Consider the following 19,860-nt stretch of genomic DNA (forward strand, 5'->3'; position numbering starts at 1 on the left):
TTGGAGATAGTTAGATGGTGAGATCGATGCTCACGCTCAGCACGCAATGGCCAAGACATACCGTACATGGTCGTGGTAGAAGCAACGTCAAAGCCAACGTCAGCATGTCTTGATATTCCTCCGACATGCTCGAGTTTAGTATCCGACCGTTAAAGACCCGAAGGGTTTGCATATTGCTGACTGTACCAGCTGTACACATGACCTTCGAATTTTTGATATCGCTGAGAAGCTATCGGCTAGTTGTGCTTCCTTACAGTGGTCGGAAGGTCTACCATGTAATTTGAATGTCGCATTCCAAGTATACGTAAGTCGCGATCAATGTTCGGGTTTAACCGTATGCAACTTGCATATCACTTGGACCCTGAAAGGGTCTTTTCGGAAGGAAGCCTAAGGTTGTGACAGGTTCTATCCAGCTCGGGCTTTCTGATCTACCTGGTCACTGGAGATCCGCAGGATCTATTGAGTCCTGCAACTCTATTCACACATTCTGTCTAATTATAGCTCTGGGAATATCGACTAACTTTCTCAAGTAATCAATTATGCAGGGAAAATATGCACAATACACAGAACACCATAAACCATGCAGGACATACGTAATAAGACTGGCGGTCATGAACCTCGTTCAATATAACAACAAACGTCCTCAAAGCGAACTAGAGAGGATGTAAAAAGGCGGTTACGTAGCCAAATCCTCCACTCGAATCAGTCCGCAGCCCATACCAGCACTGGCCCACCCTGCGCATGCCTGATTTGGATTCCAGGAGAGTGCGGTAACATGCGTTCCCTCTTCATAGATCGTGATCATCATAACCCCGTTCACCATCTTGCGATCCCCCATCATGTTCCGTAGTAGGCTAATGCTCTCAGCACGGTAGCCATCGTGAAACCTACTGATACCTGGATCGCTTGCGTCGTCACCCCGCGCCCACTCGTGGGTAAACCAGGTCTGTTGCCATTGCTTTTCTTTGACGTGCAACAATCGCCGTAAGGGATTCGTCGCGACGACCGCACCGCTAGTGCACCCGTACATGACGCTGGGATGCCAGACGCTGCATGGGGCCAGCGAAGAAACTGTGCTGGGAAATCTAGCTACTGCCGTCGTAGTATAGAATCGTCGCACGGCTAGAAGTCGGGCGAAGTCGTTCTCGTCGCTGGAGAGAAATGAGTGTAGCAAAGGAGAGTACGTTAAGTAAGGCGATCCCACTCGCATGCGGTTAGACTCCACCGTGTCTGTTTGGGGATCTAAAACCGACCATAGCCGTGTCTCTCCGTCCATGGACGTAGTCGTTATTAGATGAGCATTTGTTGGATAAGCCGACGCTAGATTAAGAACGTATGTGGAATGGATTGGTTGGTAAAAATACGGGAAAGGGTTGGATGGAGTGTTCTGCGAAGGCACAATGCTCCAAATAGCGACGAACCCGTTGGCACAACCAACAGCGATATCGCTCGGAGAGAGCCATGTTAAACATGTACACAGAGTCGATGGTGGCTTAGCTTCGAAGACTGGGGACTGCACCGCGTCTATCGGAACGTTAGTATGAGGTAGGAGCCCTGCTATCACTTACACGAAAACTTACAGTATTCAGTCTTGTTCGGGTCGCGGCTAAGCTTGACATCAAGGACCCTCACATATCCATCTCCCCATATACCAGCAAGAAGCCCGACAGATTTCAAGACGTCATCATCATCCTCTTCCCGAGGGTCTCGACGTACTGGACACCAGGCCATTCGTCTTAGATCGCCCCAATTAGTGCAAAGGGCCAGTCGTAGTTTTGGTTTGAAGTTCATATCAATGTGCTTTGTAAGTGACTCCTCCCTCTCAGCCTTGAACATCCAGAGCTGCAAGGCACATGGATACGGAGGAGAAGGCCTAAATGCTCGAGCACCACGGTCCTTGAACGGGTCCGGATACTTTTCTTTCTCTCCTTTTGATATCGGCGTAGACACGGCCAGATACTGTGTGAGGCCGGGTTGATTTGGAGCCCATGCCATACACTGAACCTTCTGCCCTAGATTGATAATCCATCCTTCGCGGGTCTTTCGAGTTCGACCGGTAGAGTCTTCCTGTGCAAAAGCCTTACCTTTTGACTTGCCACCAGTGCCCGGCTTTGCTTTCGCTTTCGCCTTAGTCTCTCCAAAAGCTTCTCCAAAATTGAAAGACTCATGATGTCCTAATGTGAACACTTTCTGATCATCAACAGGCCCAATCAGCACTGTATGCTTCTTCTCCTTAGCCTGCGGAATGAACTTCTGATAAACTTCTTTCTCAGTAATGGCTTCCAGACGCTGACGCTTCCTAAACCTCTCTCCCACATCCCCATCATAATACCAATCCCACCCGCGCGTCCTCTCCCTCTTCATATCCTCCGGCTCAACTCCAAAAGTCGGCCCAAAGCCACAATCCGGCACATCCGGCGCCTCATTCAGCGAAGCACGACTCGGAAACCCAGAATCAACACCCCGATACCACCGCTCCCGCGCATAAACAATAGACAAGAGATCCTTCTCATCAGTCCCAAACGTAATCGTCATATGGAGCATCTTCCCCATATGCTCCATCGAGCTATGAGTACCCCGCGAATGCATCTCATCCTTCGACAGCATAGCAAGGTCATTACCGAGCCGTTTCTTCTGGTGTCTCGGTCGAGAGACAACAGTCTTTTGGGCACCGCGACCGCGGTCAGAGGTATATTCTTCCTCGTCGGCTTCTTCGCCGTCATTTTCCCCAGCTACGTCCTCTTCGGACCCCTCCTCATCGTCTTCCTCTTCTTCTTGCTCGTCATTGGCTTGGAATTCCTCGTCGGAGGACTCGTCGCTGGCTTGTTCTTTTCTTCCCTTGGGTACCTTGGACCCGTTGTCTGACTCGTCGCTTACCCCTGCTGCCTCGAAGGGGTCATTCGTATACTTTGTCTTACCGCCTGTGAGGCGGGTGGATCTGCGTGCGCGTGACATTTGTTCACTGATTCACCTCGCGCGAATGAAGAGGGATAAATAAATAATGGATCTCAAACAGCCTCGATCTCGGATATTCAAACGAAAGGGTCATGTCCGAATCGAACAAACAACCACAACCAACTTCACAGTCCCACTAGCTCAAGCTGTCAATATTCTCCGAGCCTTCCATGAGAATAAAGTCTAATTCATTCCATTGTAAGAGGCGAGAAAGACATCCGTTCATACTCCGTTGAAGTTTGCGGGAGTTCTTGGCAGATATGGAAAGGGTAATTTTACATTTCTTACGTCTGTTACGCACTTGGAACGAGGAAAATATTACCGTTCCGCGTTTTAGGTCAACTTTGTATGAATGTTTTACTATATCAGAACTGGGGGCTTTTTTGGGTGATTGCTAATTGTTAATGTTCGTGACTACGATGTACATAGGGATGTTTATGCTTTTGGTTGGTGTGTGAGAGTTTTATGAATCTAGAGGATTGGAAAACACTCCTGCTGCTAAATATCATAGGGATGGAATCAGCTTTGGACCCCACCTCCTCAGTGGGCCGCTATCAGTTTGAATCGGCGCCCGTCAAACGTCATTTCATAGAACTATAATCTCACAGCATTTCTTTGGTCTAAGGTATTATAAATTGGACCGGGGCTAGCTTATTTATATTATATTGTTCTCCTGCTCCCTCGTCCTTCCCAAGCCCACAGAAGAGACACCGTAGACCCCGCCATACGTAAACCATGTCTCAATCCCACTCGGGTATCCTCCATGAATATGTACACAAACCCATCCAGTATTCAGCCCAGACGAAACCGAACGCACTAACAAAAGACACAGGCCCCGAGATTAACGGCCTTCGAATTTAACCCTGGCCCCAAAAAGCAACACAGCCTCCTCTTTGTCGGCGGCCTCACCGACGGACTCTTAACCGTCCCCTACGTCTCCGCACTCGCAAAAGCCTTCGAATCCACCGAATGGACCGTCTTCAATGTACTTCTCTCCTCCTCTTACCTCGGCTGGGGCGTTGAAAGTCTCGATAAAGACGTCACCGAGCTCGCGCAGTGTGTGAACTTCGTCCGGGGCCTGAAACCCCAGGGCAAGGTCGTTCTCATGGGCCATTCAACCGGTAGCCAGGACGTCCTGCATTATCTGCACTCGCCGAATCCGCTTCCCGGACAGGAGAATTCTCGGCCGGTGTTGGATGGGGCTATCATGCAGGCTCCCGTGTCGGATCGGGAGCATATCTTGCATTTGGCGCACTCGAATCAGGAGGTTCGCGGGGCGTATGAGCAGTTGGTGAATTTCGCGAGAATGCAAGCGCCACAGTCGCTGCTGCCGCTGAATCTTACCGCGGTGGTCGGATGGCCGGATAATACAGGGATTAGCTGTCGGAGATTTTTGAGTCTCGCGAGCCCAGAGAGTCCAGAGAAGCCTGCGGAGGATGATTTGTTTAGCTCCGATCTGAAGGACCAGAGGTTGAAGGAGACGTTTGGAGCTATTGCGAAGCGGGGCTTGGTGAAGGGGAGGTTGGCGGCGTTATATTCTGGGAATGATGAGTATGCCCTGCCATCGGTGGACAAAGAGGCACTTCTGCGGAGGTGGAAGGAGGCGACGAATGCCGGTGGGGTAGAGAAATGGAGTGAATATAGCGGTGTCATTCCGGGGGCCACGCACAATGTGAAGGATGAGGGTCAGGACTGGTTAGTTGAGCGCGTCCTTCAGTATCTGAACAGTGTGTAGTGTGCTGCAGTGTACATGATCAGGGCACCATGAATGATCAAACCATACATAAGAAGATGGAATCAAGCATTTTGGACATTTAGTGTACATGAAAGAAAGGTCTTAGGGCGACCAACACATCAACAAGAAAGATCAAGAAAGCTTTGCCGCAAGAGAGAAGGAAACGCAGGGTATACTAGTATATCGAAGACCACCGAGCGGCCCCTGAACAAAGACCCCAAATAACAGAGGCCAAAGAAACCATTCAGACCTTCAACCACAAGGTAAACACACCCTTCAAGTATTCCACGATCTCAGAACCACCCAGCTTACTCTCTCCGTACAACCGATCAACGAAGGTGATCGGGCACTCCTGAACCTTGTAGCCCATGGCCTTGGCCCGCACCATCATCTCCATCTGGAAACTGTACCCCTTGCTCTGGGTGCTATGGATGACCTTCTCCAACACACTCTTCTTGTACAAGCGGAAGCTGCCCGTCAAATCGCTCACACCGGGCATGAGCATGACATCGGCGATGAGGTTGGCCGTCCGCGACGTAAACTTCCGAAATAGATCCCAACCGTACACACCGCCCTTGATGTTGTCGCGATTGGCATACCGCGTGCCCGTGACAATGTCGGCTTCCGTTTCTTTCTGAATGCGGATCATCTCCGGGATGAATTTGGGGTGATGGCTGAAGTCGGCGTCCATAATGATAACAAAGTTGCCCGTGGCGTATTGAAGGCCGTGAACGTAGGCGGTTCCAAGGCCGAGCTTGCCTTCACGGGGCTTCAGGTTGATATGTTCGGGGCCCCAGAGCTCCTGGAGCTGTTTGGCGACTTCCAGGGTGCCGTCGGGGGAGCCATCGTCGACGATGACAACTTCCCAGTCCAGGTTGCTATCGGTTGATCGTGGTTAGCCTGTAATCAGCGCAGATGATGGAGCATCGGAGAGAGATTCTCGAAAAATAGACGGGGATACTAAAGCTCACTTTTCACGGAAGGTGCGCTCCAATAACCAGCAGATAATAGGGAGGTTCTTCCGCTCGTTGTAGGTTGGGAGAATGACCGTGTACTTGTTCTTTGCGGCGCCCATCTTGATTTTTGCGAGGGGAGAGATTCGAAGGAGAATGCGCGAAGATACGTTGCAACAGAGACTCCGTTCGCAATTGACTATTCGGTGTAGTCGTAAGCTGCGTAGGTGCAGTGAGTGATGCTCCTGAGCGATGGGTTTGCTTGGCGGCGACCGCGGGAGATCCGCGTTCAGGAACCCGTGGCCTTTCCCCGGCCTGGTGGCATTTCCATAACGACTCCGTGGCAATACAAGCGTGGTCTAAATATCTATTCCCCAGAGTGGTCAATTTCATGGAGGTATGATGATACAATATATAAGCAGCAAGAGGGTTCTACGATCTAGAAATACGAAGGTCTAGCCCTTCTTTGTAGCACCTAAGGATATATACAAGACCCTGGGGCGTAAAACTTAATTGCGCTCGGGTCTACATCGTAACTAGAAGCCTAACTATCATAATGGGCCAGATGACATTTCCGAATGCGTTTAATTTCTGAGCTCGTTCCATTTAATCGATCATATAGTAACTTTCCCAACTCCACCCGACCATAAGGGATATCGCCACGAACCACAGGACTCGTCCAAGCTTGTGGCCTTTCTCAAAAGCCCTTCGGGGGTTTCCCTTCGTTCCCGAGTTGATTGTAGGGTCGATCATACCGGTGCTCCATCTCTTCGTTATGCTTTTTTACATCGTTGGGAACATCTGACTTCACGTTGCCTTCAGAGTCAACATTGGGGGAATGGCGTCCGTCAGTAATCGTTGGTTTTGCGTTGTTGGAGGATGACATTCGAATGGGTCTACCTTCTGAATCTTCCTTATCTCGATCTTCTTGGGAAGTGGAAGAAGATCGAGGCTGAGAGCTTGAAGATGCTGTCGAGCCCTTGCTGACATCTGGGGCAGATGGCCCTACATAGGTGTGGTCAGAATTTGTCGGTTGCGTAGCTCGACGTCACAAGTCACGTACCTGGATGTTCAATGTCCCGGGTTGGGGTATTCCGAGAATTATTCGGCTGTTGAGCTTCAGTCTCCCCTTCTCCGCCATAGGAACTATGAGCGTAAGTCCGCCATGACATAGGAGACACCTTCTGGGAACGGTAGAGTGAAGGGATCGACGAATTGGCTACCCTCAGTATGGAGCGAGAGCGCAAGACTGGATTCATGTTGTGTCAAAATTTGGGTAATCAATGTGGATGGATTAAGCGGGAGGAGACGTTCACGAGATTATGTCGACTTGAAATATCAAGTACCAAGAATGTACACAGTAAATAGGAGAAAATCGTTAATTCTCCTTGGTGGCACTGGTTGGACGTTGAAGAGTACTTAATGGTATTGATCGTCGGTAATGTAACCGGTGACGTCTTCACACGGTCATACCCTGCAGGATCAAAACCATTGGATGTCAACGATATTTTCTCCAGTGCTTGACTAGTAGATTAGTAAGTGAACCAAGGACAAGGGAATCGGAAACCGAAGATCAGATTGTGATCATTTGATGATCAAGAAATTATATTTCGCCTATTCTGTCATGAAACCGGAACGGATTCGACGATGGAACCGTCAAGTCATACTGCCACAAACAAAACCATGACCATCGGCATGCACAGTTAACTCGAGATGCGAGCAGTTAAATATAGAAAATAGTCCAAAATAAGAAACACACAAAAGTTTGTTGGCCCAAAAGATAACGATGGACTGAGATTGGCCACCTGCACCGACCCAAGAACGCCATGAAGCTGCGCCGAAATAAAGCACGAAATATGCTGGACAAGACACTGGAGACAATGGCGTCAAAGCACATCATGGAAGACAACAAAAATGACACGAGACAGGTCGCAAGGGGAACCGAAAGCGTATGATGCATGCCATAAACTCTGTAAACAATGCGAGAATTCCAGCACAGCCAACATCCTGAGCTGACCGCAGAAGAGAACCAATCATTCGTATGCACATGAAAGATAATGGACCGTTTCCACCGTTGGTAACGCCGACGCTTTAGCTCCACGAGGCAGTACCAACCGATACTCCTCGGGTTTTATAGTAGATACCCTCTCTAATGAGATGCTAATCCGTCAATGCGACACAATAGCACACATGCTCATACTGTGCGGTCGCCGTGTAAGTTTGTGTCGCGCTCGCAGAGTATTTGAGCGTTGTCGTCGGTGTCGGCTCCAACTCCTTGATTTGAAGCGTCTGCTGGGAAATGGGGCTCACAGAGCCATTATCCAGCACTTGCATCTGCTGGCAATAGGGCGACTGGGCCTCTGGGTAATCTCTCTTCTCATCCATTTTGATCCGAAGAGGGTAATTCGAGACCGAGGAGCTCAAAGAATCGGTGGACTGTGAAGACGGCAGATGTGTCGAAGTGGAGCTGTATTGAGCATCCTTGGTGGACTGATTGAGATACAGGAAAAACTCCATCACGGTGCTGTTCCACCAGCAAAACCAAGGTTTGTCCCCCGCCTGCGCCGTATGCAAGCGACGGAATGCGCCTGCCATGACATCATCCTCACTGATGGCACGTTTTGAAACTGCACTGGATGAAAAGGTATCCTGGGGGACAATAACCAATTTATCAAACAAGGAAAAGAATGTTAGGGCAGGGCCGAGGCTGAGGTCGCTGGAATCCATCATTAGGCTAAGTGACTGCGTAGGATCAGAAAAGTATGGTGCTTGAGCGCCATAAGTGAAAGATGAAGAGATCGGCTCATTGGAGAAGGTGATGTTACGCGATGATTCTGTCCCGGTCACAGACACAGGTATTTTCCCCGACTTCATGCAACTCCACGATGGGTTGTAATCTTGATCGACAATACAGAATTTCGATGAATTCTTCGGGTCCGCAGGAATCCAGTAATTCCCGGTAGGCGCAGCGGGTAGATTTGTAGGAATCGTAGATATGGGGGTGGCGTCCATCCGGGGGGTCTCTGTTTTGGTGACAATCTTCGGACCTTTTGGGTGCTGGTTTTCCTCATTCGCTGCCTTTTTTGCTCCTAAAACACCTCCGATGACACCTCCAATACATGCTCCCACGAGCATCACGACACCGACCAAAACAAGGGTCCAGACCGGTAACCCACAGCATGCCTTCTTTTTACCTTTGGTCTTCAACTTCTCCTCAAATGCCATGACACCGGTTACTGGTGCTGCTTCCCGCTCTTCATCATTATCTCGTCGATTCGCCATATTTTCCGCAACCAACGTTCTTGACGATACTTCCGAAACTGGTGGCGGAGGATGCTCATTGGGACTGTGAGAATTATCGTGTAGAGTGACGCCTGCGTCAGGAGTAGGATCAAAAGTCCCCTCAACCTTGGGAATAACTGGATCGGGATACCGCGAGTAAGGTGGCAGCTGTTCTGTATGGCCATCGGGCCCAATCAGGTCCCCCACATCATCATCGGCACGATTGGGTGGCCGTTGATATGCCTGGGGGTGTCCGGGAAAGCCTACTGGTGGAATCATAGTATTGTCCATCTCTTCTTCCGGCACCACATTCTGTGGGTACATCGCATAGGGATGCTGAGGTGCATTGGCATCGCCCAACGGTCGATCCATTGGCCGTACCGTAGACGTGGTCGCGATGCTGGGTGAACGGCTGACCCCGACCTGTGGATACATCGCATACGGATGGCTCGGGCCTGTAGCCCCAGTGTAAGGACTCAGGGCCCGGGGAGGCATGGAAAATCGTGATGAAGTGCTCTGACTGCGCTGTGCTATGGAAGGGGCGGTATTAGTGGACGCTGTAGAATTGCGGTTGGTGAAGTCGACCCCCTTTGGGGGTAGACTGGACCGATTTGGTGATTCATCGAATGAAACCCGGGCATCATCACCAAATGGATTCTCTGTTAGCCCGAGATCATTTGGCGTTGTGTTGTACGCTTTTTGTTGTTGAGGCAAAGACGAACGGAGGGTATTGGATGATGCGATCGATGAAACGGATGGACTTCGAGGAGTGAGGGTGGCTTGTTCGGAATCGATTTGCTCTAGTGAATATTCATCGGAGAAGATGTTAGGGTTGGAGGAGTGACCGGACATAGAGCGCTGATGCATTGAGTCGGCGTCTTGTGTTAGATTATATTGTTGAGACGGGGATTGAGAGGATCGCGAGAGAGAGCGAGAATGGTCGGATGAGAAACGCCCCGGCATGGCGTTGCACAGCCCTGGCGGGCTTCCTGGCTTGATAGGTCAGTCCGTCAAAAGGAGTGAATCAGTCACCGAAGACGACTGAGTAGGCCAACGGACTGGATGGGTTGATACGAGGAGCGGTGAAAAAGGCAGGGGCCTCCAGGGACTAAAAGAATGATGGAATAGGGTGGATTCGAAATTAAGGATAAATATGTGAGACGGAGGGCGCACAGAGAGCGGAGGGAGGCCAAGGGGGGGGAAGGTAGGATGGGAAAGAAAGAGGGGGGAAGTAGGCGATGATCACGTCGAGATGGTACTTCAATAGTGGTTGGGCGGTGGTATGTTTGAACTGGAGCGTAGGATTGGGGAAAGAGAGGAGAAAGAGAGGTTGTGAGAGGATGAGAGAGAGGGAGAGTTGGACGCCTGGGAGCCTGAACCCCCAGAGGGACTAGCGGGAAATCGGGGGGAAAGTGAACCAAAAAGTGGTGACTTTTCACTAAGTGTTTGGGGGGAGGCGACAGTGCCTTGATTGACTACTTTTTCCGATCGTGCCCATGGTTGGCAGAACTTTTTCGTCCTAGCTTCGGTCACTCTCCTTCATTTCTTTTCCCCAAAGTGTTTTCCTTTTTCTTTCTTTTTTCCTGTAATTTTCTTATTGCTCCCTGATTAGATTTGTTCCAGTCTCAGTTGTTTCTTTCTACCTCAATTAACCGTTCATATTATGTTCCTAATTAAAGGTTCGGGTTATGGTTGCTCAGCCTCGCCACAATGACACTAACAGTCTTTAGATCCGCACCCCATCAATAGCAGTATATTCTTAGTCGATTTAAACACACAAAAGAAAATCATAAAAATAAAAAAGACACCGAAAATGAAATCATGAGTTCACTCCCTCGCTTCCATGAAACAATCTGATACCGGATGATCCTCGACTACATTGATTGGCGCCGTGAGGCCACACCATGCGAATGGCTCTGGGCTGAAACAGTAGAACGACCTATCACTGGCCGAGATTGGCCCGGAAGCCCCTCTGCTTGGGTCGGATACCTGTGCCACTCCCGTTGGTTCTAACTACTATTTGATTTACCTACCCAGTCATGAAAATTTCAAAGTTTCACCCGTCAATTCGAATTGTAGTGACATTTTACCCTAGTTTTTAATACCTAGGTGATATAAGGTTCGGACAACTTCCACCTGTACCGGTGAAAACAGCATAAAATCCTGGTGACCACCGACAGGTTCCCAATCCAGAAAACATGCCCCCCCGCTTAGCACTAAAAGAAGGGATCATGGAACGGTTGGTGGACCTTCTCCCAAAAACCCTGCAGTGCCTGGACCGGAAAACTCTATCTGGCCGAATGCGGCAGAACTCAACGATGATCAGCGTGATGAGGATTCCTCGCCCGCGTCATAGCATTTTTACCACGGTATCTTATCCTCTTCCGTCAGAGACGTTGGATTATGACAGAGGCAACGGAGAAAAAAGCGGATTATCTCAGAGGGTTAAAGGACGAAAAGGCTGATCGGCTTGCTCAAATACCCTCTGAGTCAATCTGTACCAAAACTTAGGCAGATATCTGTAACGTACCGGTACACACATAACAACATCTGCTATTCGGTACCGACCATGGTCCTGGTTTGGTTCTCCAGACAGACCGCCTGCGTTCGACTTGACTGGGACCAGGTCCTAAAGGATCAATAAAATCACAACCCGTTTCGATTTAAAAAAAAAAAAAAAGAAAGAAAAAAAAAAAGACGCAGTGGGTAACGAATGATAAGCATTCAATATGTTAAGCATATCCTGTAAGAGAACTAATTCATCCTGTCAATTCCACTGATGTATGGGTCTCCCTCAATGATCATTCCACCAACGATTCAACCCCGGCAAGAACGTCCCCAGCAGGCACCCGATGAAGTCCTGAGGTGTAACAGAGGCAATATTACATGTATTGTCTGAGACAGAGAAATTGCTACGTGCATCCACCCCCACTATATTGTACCATCTTCTGGTCAGATTTTGAATGCTAGTAGTATATGCCCGCGCGCCATATGTAGGAAGCGTTTTGCGGTATCAATGAGACGGTAAATTCTCATCGGCGAGAGCAGTCTTGACTCTTCAGTGTGGCAGAACCGGTGTCTGTGACAAGATTCCACTCATAGCGACACCGGTTGACCCACACGACGGCTGCCTTATCCAAATACCGAGCTTCTAGAACACAGTACACGTTGGATAACACCGGTCGTGTCAATTTCGGTGGACAAGGATCCTGCGATATCCGATGCTATGTGGAGCAGAAGCATGAAGTCCGTCAGTGTTCTAGGTTCATGGGCTGGAATCCGTTTTGATTGGTGCGACAATCTTGCAATTGTTTAACAATAAAGTCTCGAACACTCGGACTGCAATCACGGTTGTCTCCTCAATGCGAGAATGTCAGATAACTTTACACGACCTTTCTCTCCCCATCCTGCTACTCCGCTTTGGACAGCAGGCCTGACGTGTGTATACCAGGCCCATGCTCGTCGATCCAAGTCCTCTCTGCTGAGAAACGGAGCCCAAGACTGGCATACCAAGTCAATAGACCGCAATAGATTTCTCAAACATGTCTCTTTCTCGGCGTCTGTTTGAGAGAGACGCTTCCGGCTCGGCTTATCTGATGCTGGATTATTGTCCTTTGATGCTTCCGTAAATGACTTAAGTAAATATGACCGCGCAGCACCTGGTGTGAAAATTGGAAGAGGTTCATTTGCGTTGGAGGCCCCAATCGAGTTATCACGATGTGCGCTTCGCAATGCCTCGAGATCAATCCCCCATAATGGCGGCATGCCGTTTGAGTTATCTGAATCCGAAACATCCTGACCTAACATATCATTGTCTGCGTGGTGGATATCTTCATCTTGTTCTGAACTAGCCACCCCCTCGGGCTTACCTTCCCTAGGATTGTAGTCCCATCTTTTGAGAACTTTGACTTCTCTTCCAAGGACTCTGACTACGGGCTGTCCTTCTCCCCAACCTTCCTGGTCAGCGGAATTCTCACTTTCGATACCCAGGCTGGCAGCTTTTGAGCGACTATTAGCGCTAACAACTGCTTGAGCGAGGCTAAGTCTGCTAGAGATCGGTTGCTCTGGCATAGTATGTTTCAGAACACAGACTGCAAAAGCTAGCACAAGAGGTGCTCTATTCGTGAGTAAGACAACCTTTGATAATTCGTCTTCGGTCGCAGAGGTGGTCGGAAGAGAGAGTGCACATTCTATGTCAAAAGGAGTGGTATTATCTCTCCGATCCAAGCCTCTCGGCTTTTTTCGAGGAGATTCTGTGCTCCCAGTTGAAGCTTCGCGCTTTTTGGAGACTTTCTTTGCTGCATTCCATACTTGCTTCGCCAACTTATCGTCTTTGAAGATCTCTTGGAGAACCTTGAACTCTGACTTGGAGATTTGCTCAGGACTAAGATAAAATTAGGCACGCACCGCCTCACAAGGGACGGGGATGGAATCATCCATACGATGTGAGGCCGGCTTTCTGAAGCTCCATAACTTTTCCCATAGCAGCTGCGAGTGGCATCTTGGCATCTTGGGATAGGAACCGTAGTAAAGCTGGTACCTGGGACGCCATGATAGTCTACCTAAGTATTTAGTCGTGTGCAATTTTTTTTTTTTTAGAAATCAAAACACTCCTATAGCGGGGTAAAGCAACGTGAGGGGAGTTGACGAGCAATGGATAAACCATAAGACAAGCACCTCAAGCTGTACTTTTATTGTTACTCGCTGCCTCAGGCTGCAAAAGTTCCCGCCTCCGCCCCGACAGCTTTCAGCGACTCCAACATTAAGCACTCCTCAACCCCATAGTTGTCCTGGGCTATACCAAGAGATTTGCTGCATAGCAGCTGACTCGCAATGTCCGACGATTCAAAGCTTAAGGGCTTTCCAGATGTCTCTGCGAAACTCTCTGCCCTCCCTAAGAAATCACTCTTCGAGCGCCAGAAAGCCGAAGCCGAAGCCAAGCGTGCCCGAGAACGGGCTGAAACCGCTGCTGTTTACGAAGACTTCGTGAAGTCATTCGAAGATGACTCTCCCGCGCCAGATCGACCGTCCGCAGATGGAAGGCTAAACAGATTCAACCCCAAGAGCTCTGGATTTGGGGGAGGCCCTGCAAAACGGCATTTTACCAGCTCCGGCCCGCGCATGAGCGGGCCTGGAACTTTAGGACCACCGCCACCATCGCTTTCTCGAAAACGTACGCATGAAGGGTTCCAGCCGTTACATAGAAACAGGGATTTTGCGCATGGAGTGCTAGGTTTTGAGAATACGGCTTCGCCAGCCACAGCTTTCCGCACTTCGGACGATGAGGAGGATGCAACTGTTGATACGAAAGAGGCCGAGCGTGCTGCAGCTAAGCCCACGCTGTACTTGGCATCGTTACCTCCTGGCACTTCCCCGTCTGTGATTAAGTCGTTAATCCCGTCAGTCTTGTCAGTGGATAATGTCAAGCTCCTGCGTCCCTCTGGTCAACCGTCAGACCGGAAATCGATGTCCGCCATCGTGACTCTCGCAAACGAATCTGCCGCCTCGGATATAGACAGCACAGTCAGCGCGCTTCAGAACAAATACTTGGGATGGGGATACTACCTGTCGATCTCGAGGCACCTATCCTCCGCTGCCATCAGCTCGACGATGCCAGTAACTGTGGGCCTATCATCCACAAGCTCTCTTCCTTTCGGCGCCAAGTCGATTGCTTCTGAAGTGCAAGGAAGACTGAACCGTGCTCCACCACCCGGCTTGCATCGTGGTGGATTCGCGCCGCCGGCTTCGTATGGGCCATCTTTTGGCAGAAGCGGCCCCAATACCCAAGTCGAAGTGAAAGCACCGGCAGACCTGAAGCAATTGAGACTAATACACAAAACATTGGAAAACTTGTTAAACTATGGTCCGGAATTTGAAGCTCTTCTCATGAGTCGGCCAGAAGTCCAAAGAGAGGAGAAATGGGCATGGATATGGGATGCAAGAAGTGCCGGAGGGGTATTTTACCGATGGAAACTATGGGAAGTCCTTACCAACAGCAGCTCGAGGGGAAACCAACGAGGAAAACCTAGGAATTCGCTATCAATCTTCGAAGGTGGCGCTGTCTGGACCCCTCCAGAGGGCAATATCAAGTTTGAATACACTACCCAGATGGATGAGTTTGTCTCTGACGAGGATTACGACTCTTCTGATGAGGACCTCTCTGATGTGGAAGATGAGAGACGCCAACATAGTGGAGCGCCTCCTGCTGATAGTCTGGGTGCCAGTAACGATGGGCTAGGCTATATGAATCCACTTCAGAAGGCCAAATTAACTCATCTCCTGGCTCGTCTCCCGACGACACACGCGAAGTTACGGAAAGGCGACGTCGCCCGCGTTACTGCTTTCGCTATTGAACATGCAGGAGCGGGGGCAGAAGAGGTTGTGGAGATGATTGTCTCGAATATAAAAGAACCATTCGCCTATACGGGGGCTAACCCTGACCGTGAAATGGAAAAGGGTGCGGCTCGGCGAGAACAAGCAGCGGACATCTCCAACGATGCAGAGGAAGCTCGTTTACAGTCTAAGGGCAATTTAGATACATCTTCCGCGAAGTTGGTGGGCCTCTATCTCATCTCCGACATCCTCTCCTCTTCTGCCACCAGCGGCGTACGGCATGCTTGGCGGTATCGGCAATTGTTCGAGTCATCGTTAAAAGCGCATCAAGTCTTCGAACATCTTGGAAGATTGGAGAAAGACTATAGTTGGGGTCGCCTGAAGGCAGAGAAATGGAAACGAAGTGTCGGAACTCTTTTGCATTTATGGGAAGGCTGGTGTGTCTTCCCGCAGTCGAGCCAAGAACACTTCTATGAGGTTTTCGAGAAACCGCCGCTTACGGAAGAAGAGTTACGAGAGGAGAAGGAGAAGGCCGAAGCCGAACGAGCCGCCAATGCATTCTCCAAGAGTAAAAGTCGCTGGAAGTCTGTGGAAGAAGACACAACGACCCAGAAATTTGACCCAGGTCGACCTCCCGAAGCGGACCGTAGTCGTATGGATATTGATCAAGAACATATTGCTCCCGGGAGGGAATTCGACGGGGAGCCGATGAGCGATCTTGATGGAGAGCCAATGGAAGACAGCGATTTAGAAGTCCCGGATGGTGACCCTATGGAGGAAGACAGCGCTTTCGTGGAAGAAAGTGGCTCGAAAGAGCAACCAGAGAAGCAACCGGAACCCTCAGCTCAACCGGAGCCTCAACGGCCAGTTCGCAAACCTCGACCAAAGGCGGAAGATATGTTTGCGGATTCCGATTCGGAGTGAGATGTCATGTCATGAGTACGATCTTTGCTATGTAGCATTAAGTAGTAGTAACTACTTGGTTTGATACCATTTTTAGTCCACCGTGTTGAGACGCTAGAGATATAAGTATTCTTTTCCCTTCGACGTTATACTAAGTGGGAAGAAGTAGTAAGCGCAACAAAATCCCGCATCCATTGGGGTCGCAGTCAACCATGGAGGCGTCATTGGTTGCCATGGGTGCCTTGCCTGAGGCAGCGACGATGATTGGGCCCAAACTGTATTCCGGAGCCCCACAATGCCTGAAATACTTTCCTTGTTGATATCAACCCGGCTTTTCCTCCCCTCTCTCTCTATCCCCAAATCCAGCGTTATACCCTTTGATTCTATTTCCCTGTCTTATCGCATCACCTCAATTCGTCAAAATGGCTGGTAAGTCATACTTACGCTATACGAATCCCCTCTCTCGCGACGACTTCATCAAGCTACTTTTGCTGGTTTTTCTAATGCCCCTCCTCCATTCATGGACCCCTCCAAGATGAGGAGCGCAAGCATTCAACGCACATGGAAATAATAGTCAAAGCTAACACATGGATTTTTAACATATAGACTTCCAGAGCATCGCTCGTGAGTAATATCCTTCTTTTCTTGTGGTCTTAGATACAGACGCGCTTAACGACGATCGTGACTCCCACCCATCGTTACGGACAGCGGAAGTGAGACAAATGTCGCATGGCTAGTTCTAACAGTATCTGGAACAAATAGAGCAGTTCGTTGAGTTCTACTACAAGACCTTCGATGAAAACCGCGGGCAGCTGTCTGGTCTCTACGTATGTCTTCCGCTGTGTGCAGGGCTTGAACGCGAGCGCGGGGAAGCTAATTTTTCTTGCCGGGATAACAGCGTGACCAGTCTATGCTCACTTTCGAGACCAGCTCCGTTCAAGGCGTTCGCGATATCACCGAGAAGTTGACTGTGAGTCACACCAGGGTCATCTCCGGAGGGTCAGTCAATAGCAATGCTAACGGGAATCGCGTGTTGCAGTCTCTTCCCTTCCAGAAGGTCGTTCACCAGGTCAGCACCCTCGACGCCCAGCCTTCTAATGAGGCTGGTGGTATTCTTGTCATGGTGACTGGCGCTCTGCTTGTATGTTTTTCTCCTCATCCACGGACGGTTGGGGTTGGATTATTTTGCTAATTATTCCCGCTTCGTTTCGGGTTTAGGTCGACGATCAGCAAAACCCCATGAACTACACCCAGACTTTCCAGCTCTTGCCTGACGGAGCTGGAAGCTACTTCGTCTTCAACGACATCTTCCGTCTGGTTTACGGTAGCTAAATGCAAGATCGTGGAGGCCGATGTTGTATGTTAGGTTCTGGGCGGGGATCCAGCTTATGAAGATTATGATTATGAGGGGATAACAGCTCTGCTGCTACTTCTTCTGCTGTGAGAATGGCTTGCTTCGATTTCCTAGCTGCGGGGTAGCAGTGTGGGTGTTGGACGTTACTTTCCCTGTTATACACTGGCTAGACTTGAAACTGTATCACATCGTCTATCAAGGCTTTTGTCCTGTCTTATTGTCTTCCCGTTGCCGCTCCAAGAGCAAAATGGACGAGTGGTCTTAATACCAAGCACAGGGAAGGTCCATCGCATCGTACCTGAGGCTCCAAATCGCATTTTTACTTACATTCATACTATACTCGTCATTGAGAAACTGAAGATCCAAAAGGTCAATATCCAAAGTATCAAAATACGGGCAGCAATTGTATGAAAGCTATCCGATTACGTTCATACTGGGACCGATCATTGGTTTTGAAGAAGGGGAGTCTCTTCGGAGGGACGCGAGTCTTGCTCATCGCGCTCATCGTTGTCCACTGACTCGACCTCTCCATGACTGTGTCCCTTGTTCGGCCCCAGGTACTCGAAGAAAACGCTCAGTACGAGTAGTAGGCCCTGTAAACTCGCAGTGACAAGCAAAACACCCCATGTACTCCATCCCTTTGCGCCCAATCTAGCTGCAAGACTGGCAGCCCAAACAAAGCCACCTGGTGTCTGTATACACATCATAGGGATGCTCAGACTGCCGACGCAGCGCAGTTTGACGGTGGTGTAGATCTGAGGGAAGTACTGAATCGAGGAAAGGACCGCGGCTAAGATACCGCAGAGGTTGGACCAGGACTGCAGAGAGGCGGGCCGTTTAAGTCCGATGGTGATCGTGGCTATAAGCATGACGGAGATGTGTAGGATACAGACGGCACCTACGATCAAGGCGGTGCGGTATGTTGGGCCTTGCGCCCTTTGCTTGGAGGTTGAAGGCGACGACTGTACATCGCGAGGGAAATATAGGATGTATAAGAATAGACTATGTGGTAAGTAGAGGAAAGTTGCTCGTTAGCGATATGGACATCATTGCCACTTTTCACGGATTGAGACGCTTACATGATAAAGAAGCAGAGGCACTGTGTTCCAATCTGGAGGATACCTAGCAGTCCTGCGAAACAGGCCAGGCCGTTGACATCACTGCAACAAGACACATCCTGCAGACTTTGTTGTTGGGATACCACGTTTGCTAAAGACGATGAACCAGAGATTGTTCCCAATAGGACAAAATACGGTGAGATGCCGTAGGAGCTCCTTAGGGAGATGATTCGGTAGTGCTGAGGAAGATAGGACAACAGTATACCGAATAGGATCAAGCTGTTCATTTTAGCATATGCCTTAGGGAGACTTCCGATCGTGTTAGATGAGGAAACTGTACATTGATAGGATGAAGTTTATATAGTCTGGAGACACCAGATGCTGGCATTGCGCGTTGGACAGAAGATCCATTATGACGTTTCGTAAAGCACACGATGAGTACGTCTCGTGTAATAATCCTCTATTGGGTTTTCAATAATGGAGATTGATTAAGGAGCAACTGATGGAGTTGCGATTACCAAGACAGTGGTAAACAGCTGACCAGGAGCATCCGAGGCCAAGCCCTGTGATGGACAATAGCTCCGGTGAGTTCCTCGGCAATTTCCCAGTAAGCTGCGGACTGTTGGGGCTAAAGCAGAGCCATCCCACGTAAGAATGCCTGAAGCTGTGTCCTTATTTTAGGCTATTCGTAGTCAAAACGATGTCGAGTGGATGCGTTGGGGGGTGAGGAGATGACTTGTTCACTCGGTCTATGAACTCCTGATAAGCGATAAAGTACTGTATGTATGTACTGTTTGTTCGGTACGGTACGGGAGACGTAATTACGAAGTCAATGTTCTCCGCATGGTCTAAAGAGGCAACACCTGGGCTAAACCACGAATGGCTAGACTGACATTCTTATCTGTTGCGAGCTTTAACATCAAGAGATTACAATCAGACTACGAGATTTAGAATTACATTCACTGAACTTGGTTGTTTGACCAGCCAGTGAGAACCATGTCAGATCCACAACAACGGACGCCTCGAGTTGTCGAGAAGATGCGCGACCAAGGTTGACCCAGTCGATGACGCCAGTAACCACACGCAGGCCGACTGTGCAAACAACTACGTCACTCGGCAATCATCTCTGTTCTTTCATCATTCCTAATAAATAAATACTACACGTCCTCACATATCCCTTTGTTTTCAATTCCAACTACCCTTGCAAGGACTTTTGTAAGTCGTCCTCAATTGATCTCTTTCTTACTACTCAAAAACCGTCTGAGGGATGCTGACTGTTGATAGCGA

General features: G+C 49.4%; 9 protein-coding genes across 9 annotated transcripts; 3 read left to right on the forward strand and 6 right to left on the reverse strand.

Annotated features, from left to right (window-relative positions):
• Nucleotides 1-676: 676 nt before the first annotated feature.
• Nucleotides 677-2,955, reverse strand: F9C07_2607 (putative transcription factor TFIIIC complex subunit Tfc6; the record flags this gene model as incomplete). Its single annotated transcript, XM_041289882.1, has 2 exons — nt 677-1,524; nt 1,581-2,955. 2 exons carry the CDS (start codon nt 2,953-2,955, stop codon nt 677-679), a joined length of 2,223 nt encoding a protein of 740 aa, XP_041143015.1.
• A 735-nt stretch (nt 2,956-3,690) lies between these two features.
• On the forward strand, nt 3,691-4,690 carry F9C07_2606 (uncharacterized protein; the record flags this gene model as incomplete). Its single annotated transcript, XM_041289873.1, has 2 exons — nt 3,691-3,726; nt 3,788-4,690. The coding sequence occupies 2 exons, from the start codon at nt 3,691-3,693 to the stop codon at nt 4,688-4,690; spliced, it is 939 nt and encodes a 312-aa protein (XP_041143016.1).
• Nucleotides 4,691-4,934: 244 nt separating this feature from the next.
• On the reverse strand, nt 4,935-5,765 carry F9C07_2605 (dolichol phosphate mannose synthase; the record flags this gene model as incomplete). The annotated part of the gene is made up of 2 exons (XM_041289883.1): nt 4,935-5,568; nt 5,662-5,765. 2 exons carry the CDS (start codon nt 5,763-5,765, stop codon nt 4,935-4,937), a joined length of 738 nt encoding a protein of 245 aa, XP_041143017.1.
• A 575-nt stretch (nt 5,766-6,340) lies between these two features.
• On the reverse strand, nt 6,341-6,902 carry F9C07_2604 (serine-rich protein; the record flags this gene model as incomplete). The annotated part of the gene is made up of 2 exons (XM_041289884.1): nt 6,341-6,648; nt 6,707-6,902. 2 exons carry the CDS (start codon nt 6,900-6,902, stop codon nt 6,341-6,343), a joined length of 504 nt encoding a protein of 167 aa, XP_041143018.1.
• Nucleotides 6,903-7,084: 182 nt separating this feature from the next.
• Nucleotides 7,085-10,298, reverse strand: F9C07_2277724 (uncharacterized protein). Its single transcript, XM_071510256.1, has one exon. The coding sequence runs from the start codon at nt 9,886-9,888 to the stop codon at nt 7,804-7,806; it is 2,085 nt and encodes a 694-aa protein (XP_071363875.1). The 5' UTR covers nt 9,889-10,298; the 3' UTR covers nt 7,085-7,803.
• Nucleotides 10,299-12,270: 1,972 nt separating this feature from the next.
• On the reverse strand, nt 12,271-13,477 carry F9C07_2602 (uncharacterized protein; the record flags this gene model as incomplete). The annotated part of the gene is made up of 2 exons (XM_041289885.2): nt 12,271-13,309; nt 13,368-13,477. 2 exons carry the CDS (start codon nt 13,475-13,477, stop codon nt 12,271-12,273), a joined length of 1,149 nt encoding a protein of 382 aa, XP_041143019.2.
• Nucleotides 13,478-13,758: 281 nt separating this feature from the next.
• On the forward strand, nt 13,759-16,182 carry F9C07_2601 (uncharacterized protein; the record flags this gene model as incomplete). Its single annotated transcript, XM_041284796.1, has 1 exon — nt 13,759-16,182. One exon carries the CDS (start codon nt 13,759-13,761, stop codon nt 16,180-16,182), a length of 2,424 nt encoding a protein of 807 aa, XP_041143020.1.
• A 201-nt stretch (nt 16,183-16,383) lies between these two features.
• On the forward strand, nt 16,384-17,726 carry F9C07_1263480 (putative nuclear transport factor NTF-2). The gene is made up of 6 exons (XM_041289874.2): nt 16,384-16,590; nt 16,768-16,785; nt 16,924-16,988; nt 17,060-17,131; nt 17,201-17,302; nt 17,380-17,726. Exons 1-6 carry the CDS (start codon nt 16,584-16,586, stop codon nt 17,491-17,493), a joined length of 378 nt encoding a protein of 125 aa, XP_041143021.2. The 5' UTR covers nt 16,384-16,583; the 3' UTR covers nt 17,494-17,726.
• Nucleotides 17,727-17,840: 114 nt separating this feature from the next.
• On the reverse strand, nt 17,841-19,751 carry F9C07_1264459 (PQ loop repeat protein). Its single transcript, XM_041289886.2, has 3 exons — nt 18,914-19,751; nt 18,595-18,852; nt 17,841-18,517 (listed from the first exon to the last, which is right to left on the reverse strand). Exons 1-3 carry the CDS (start codon nt 18,982-18,984, stop codon nt 17,959-17,961), a joined length of 888 nt encoding a protein of 295 aa, XP_041143022.1. The 5' UTR covers nt 18,985-19,751; the 3' UTR covers nt 17,841-17,958.
• Between the last annotated feature and the right edge of the window lie 109 nt (nt 19,752-19,860).

Source organism: Aspergillus flavus, chromosome 2, assembly GCF_009017415.1.
Source record: "Aspergillus flavus chromosome 2, complete sequence".
In the NCBI taxonomy this organism is placed as follows: domain Eukaryota; kingdom Fungi; phylum Ascomycota; class Eurotiomycetes; order Eurotiales; family Aspergillaceae; genus Aspergillus; species Aspergillus flavus.

Bases quoted from the DNA above. Each gene is read 5' to 3' on its own strand.
- F9C07_2277724 (XM_071510256.1), bottom strand. From the start codon at position 9,888: ATGCCGGGGCGTTTCTCATCCGACCATTCTCGCTCTCTCTCGCGATCC.
- F9C07_1263480 (XM_041289874.2), top strand. The intron at 16,989-17,059 runs GTATGTCTTCCG...CCGGGATAACAG, and splicing joins GGCAGCTGTCTGGTCTCTAC to CGTGACCAGTCTATGCTCAC. The intron at 17,303-17,379 runs GTATGTTTTTCT...TTTCGGGTTTAG, and splicing joins TGGTGACTGGCGCTCTGCTT to GTCGACGATCAGCAAAACCC.
- F9C07_1264459 (XM_041289886.2), bottom strand. From the start codon at position 18,984: ATGGATCTTCTGTCCAACGCGCAATGCCAGCATCTGGTGTCTCCAGAC. The intron at 18,853-18,913 runs GTACAGTTTCCT...TAAAATGAACAG, and splicing joins ATAAACTTCATCCTATCAAT to CTTGATCCTATTCGGTATAC. The intron at 18,518-18,594 runs GTAAGCGTCTCA...CTTACCACATAG, and splicing joins TGCCTCTGCTTCTTTATCAT to TCTATTCTTATACATCCTAT.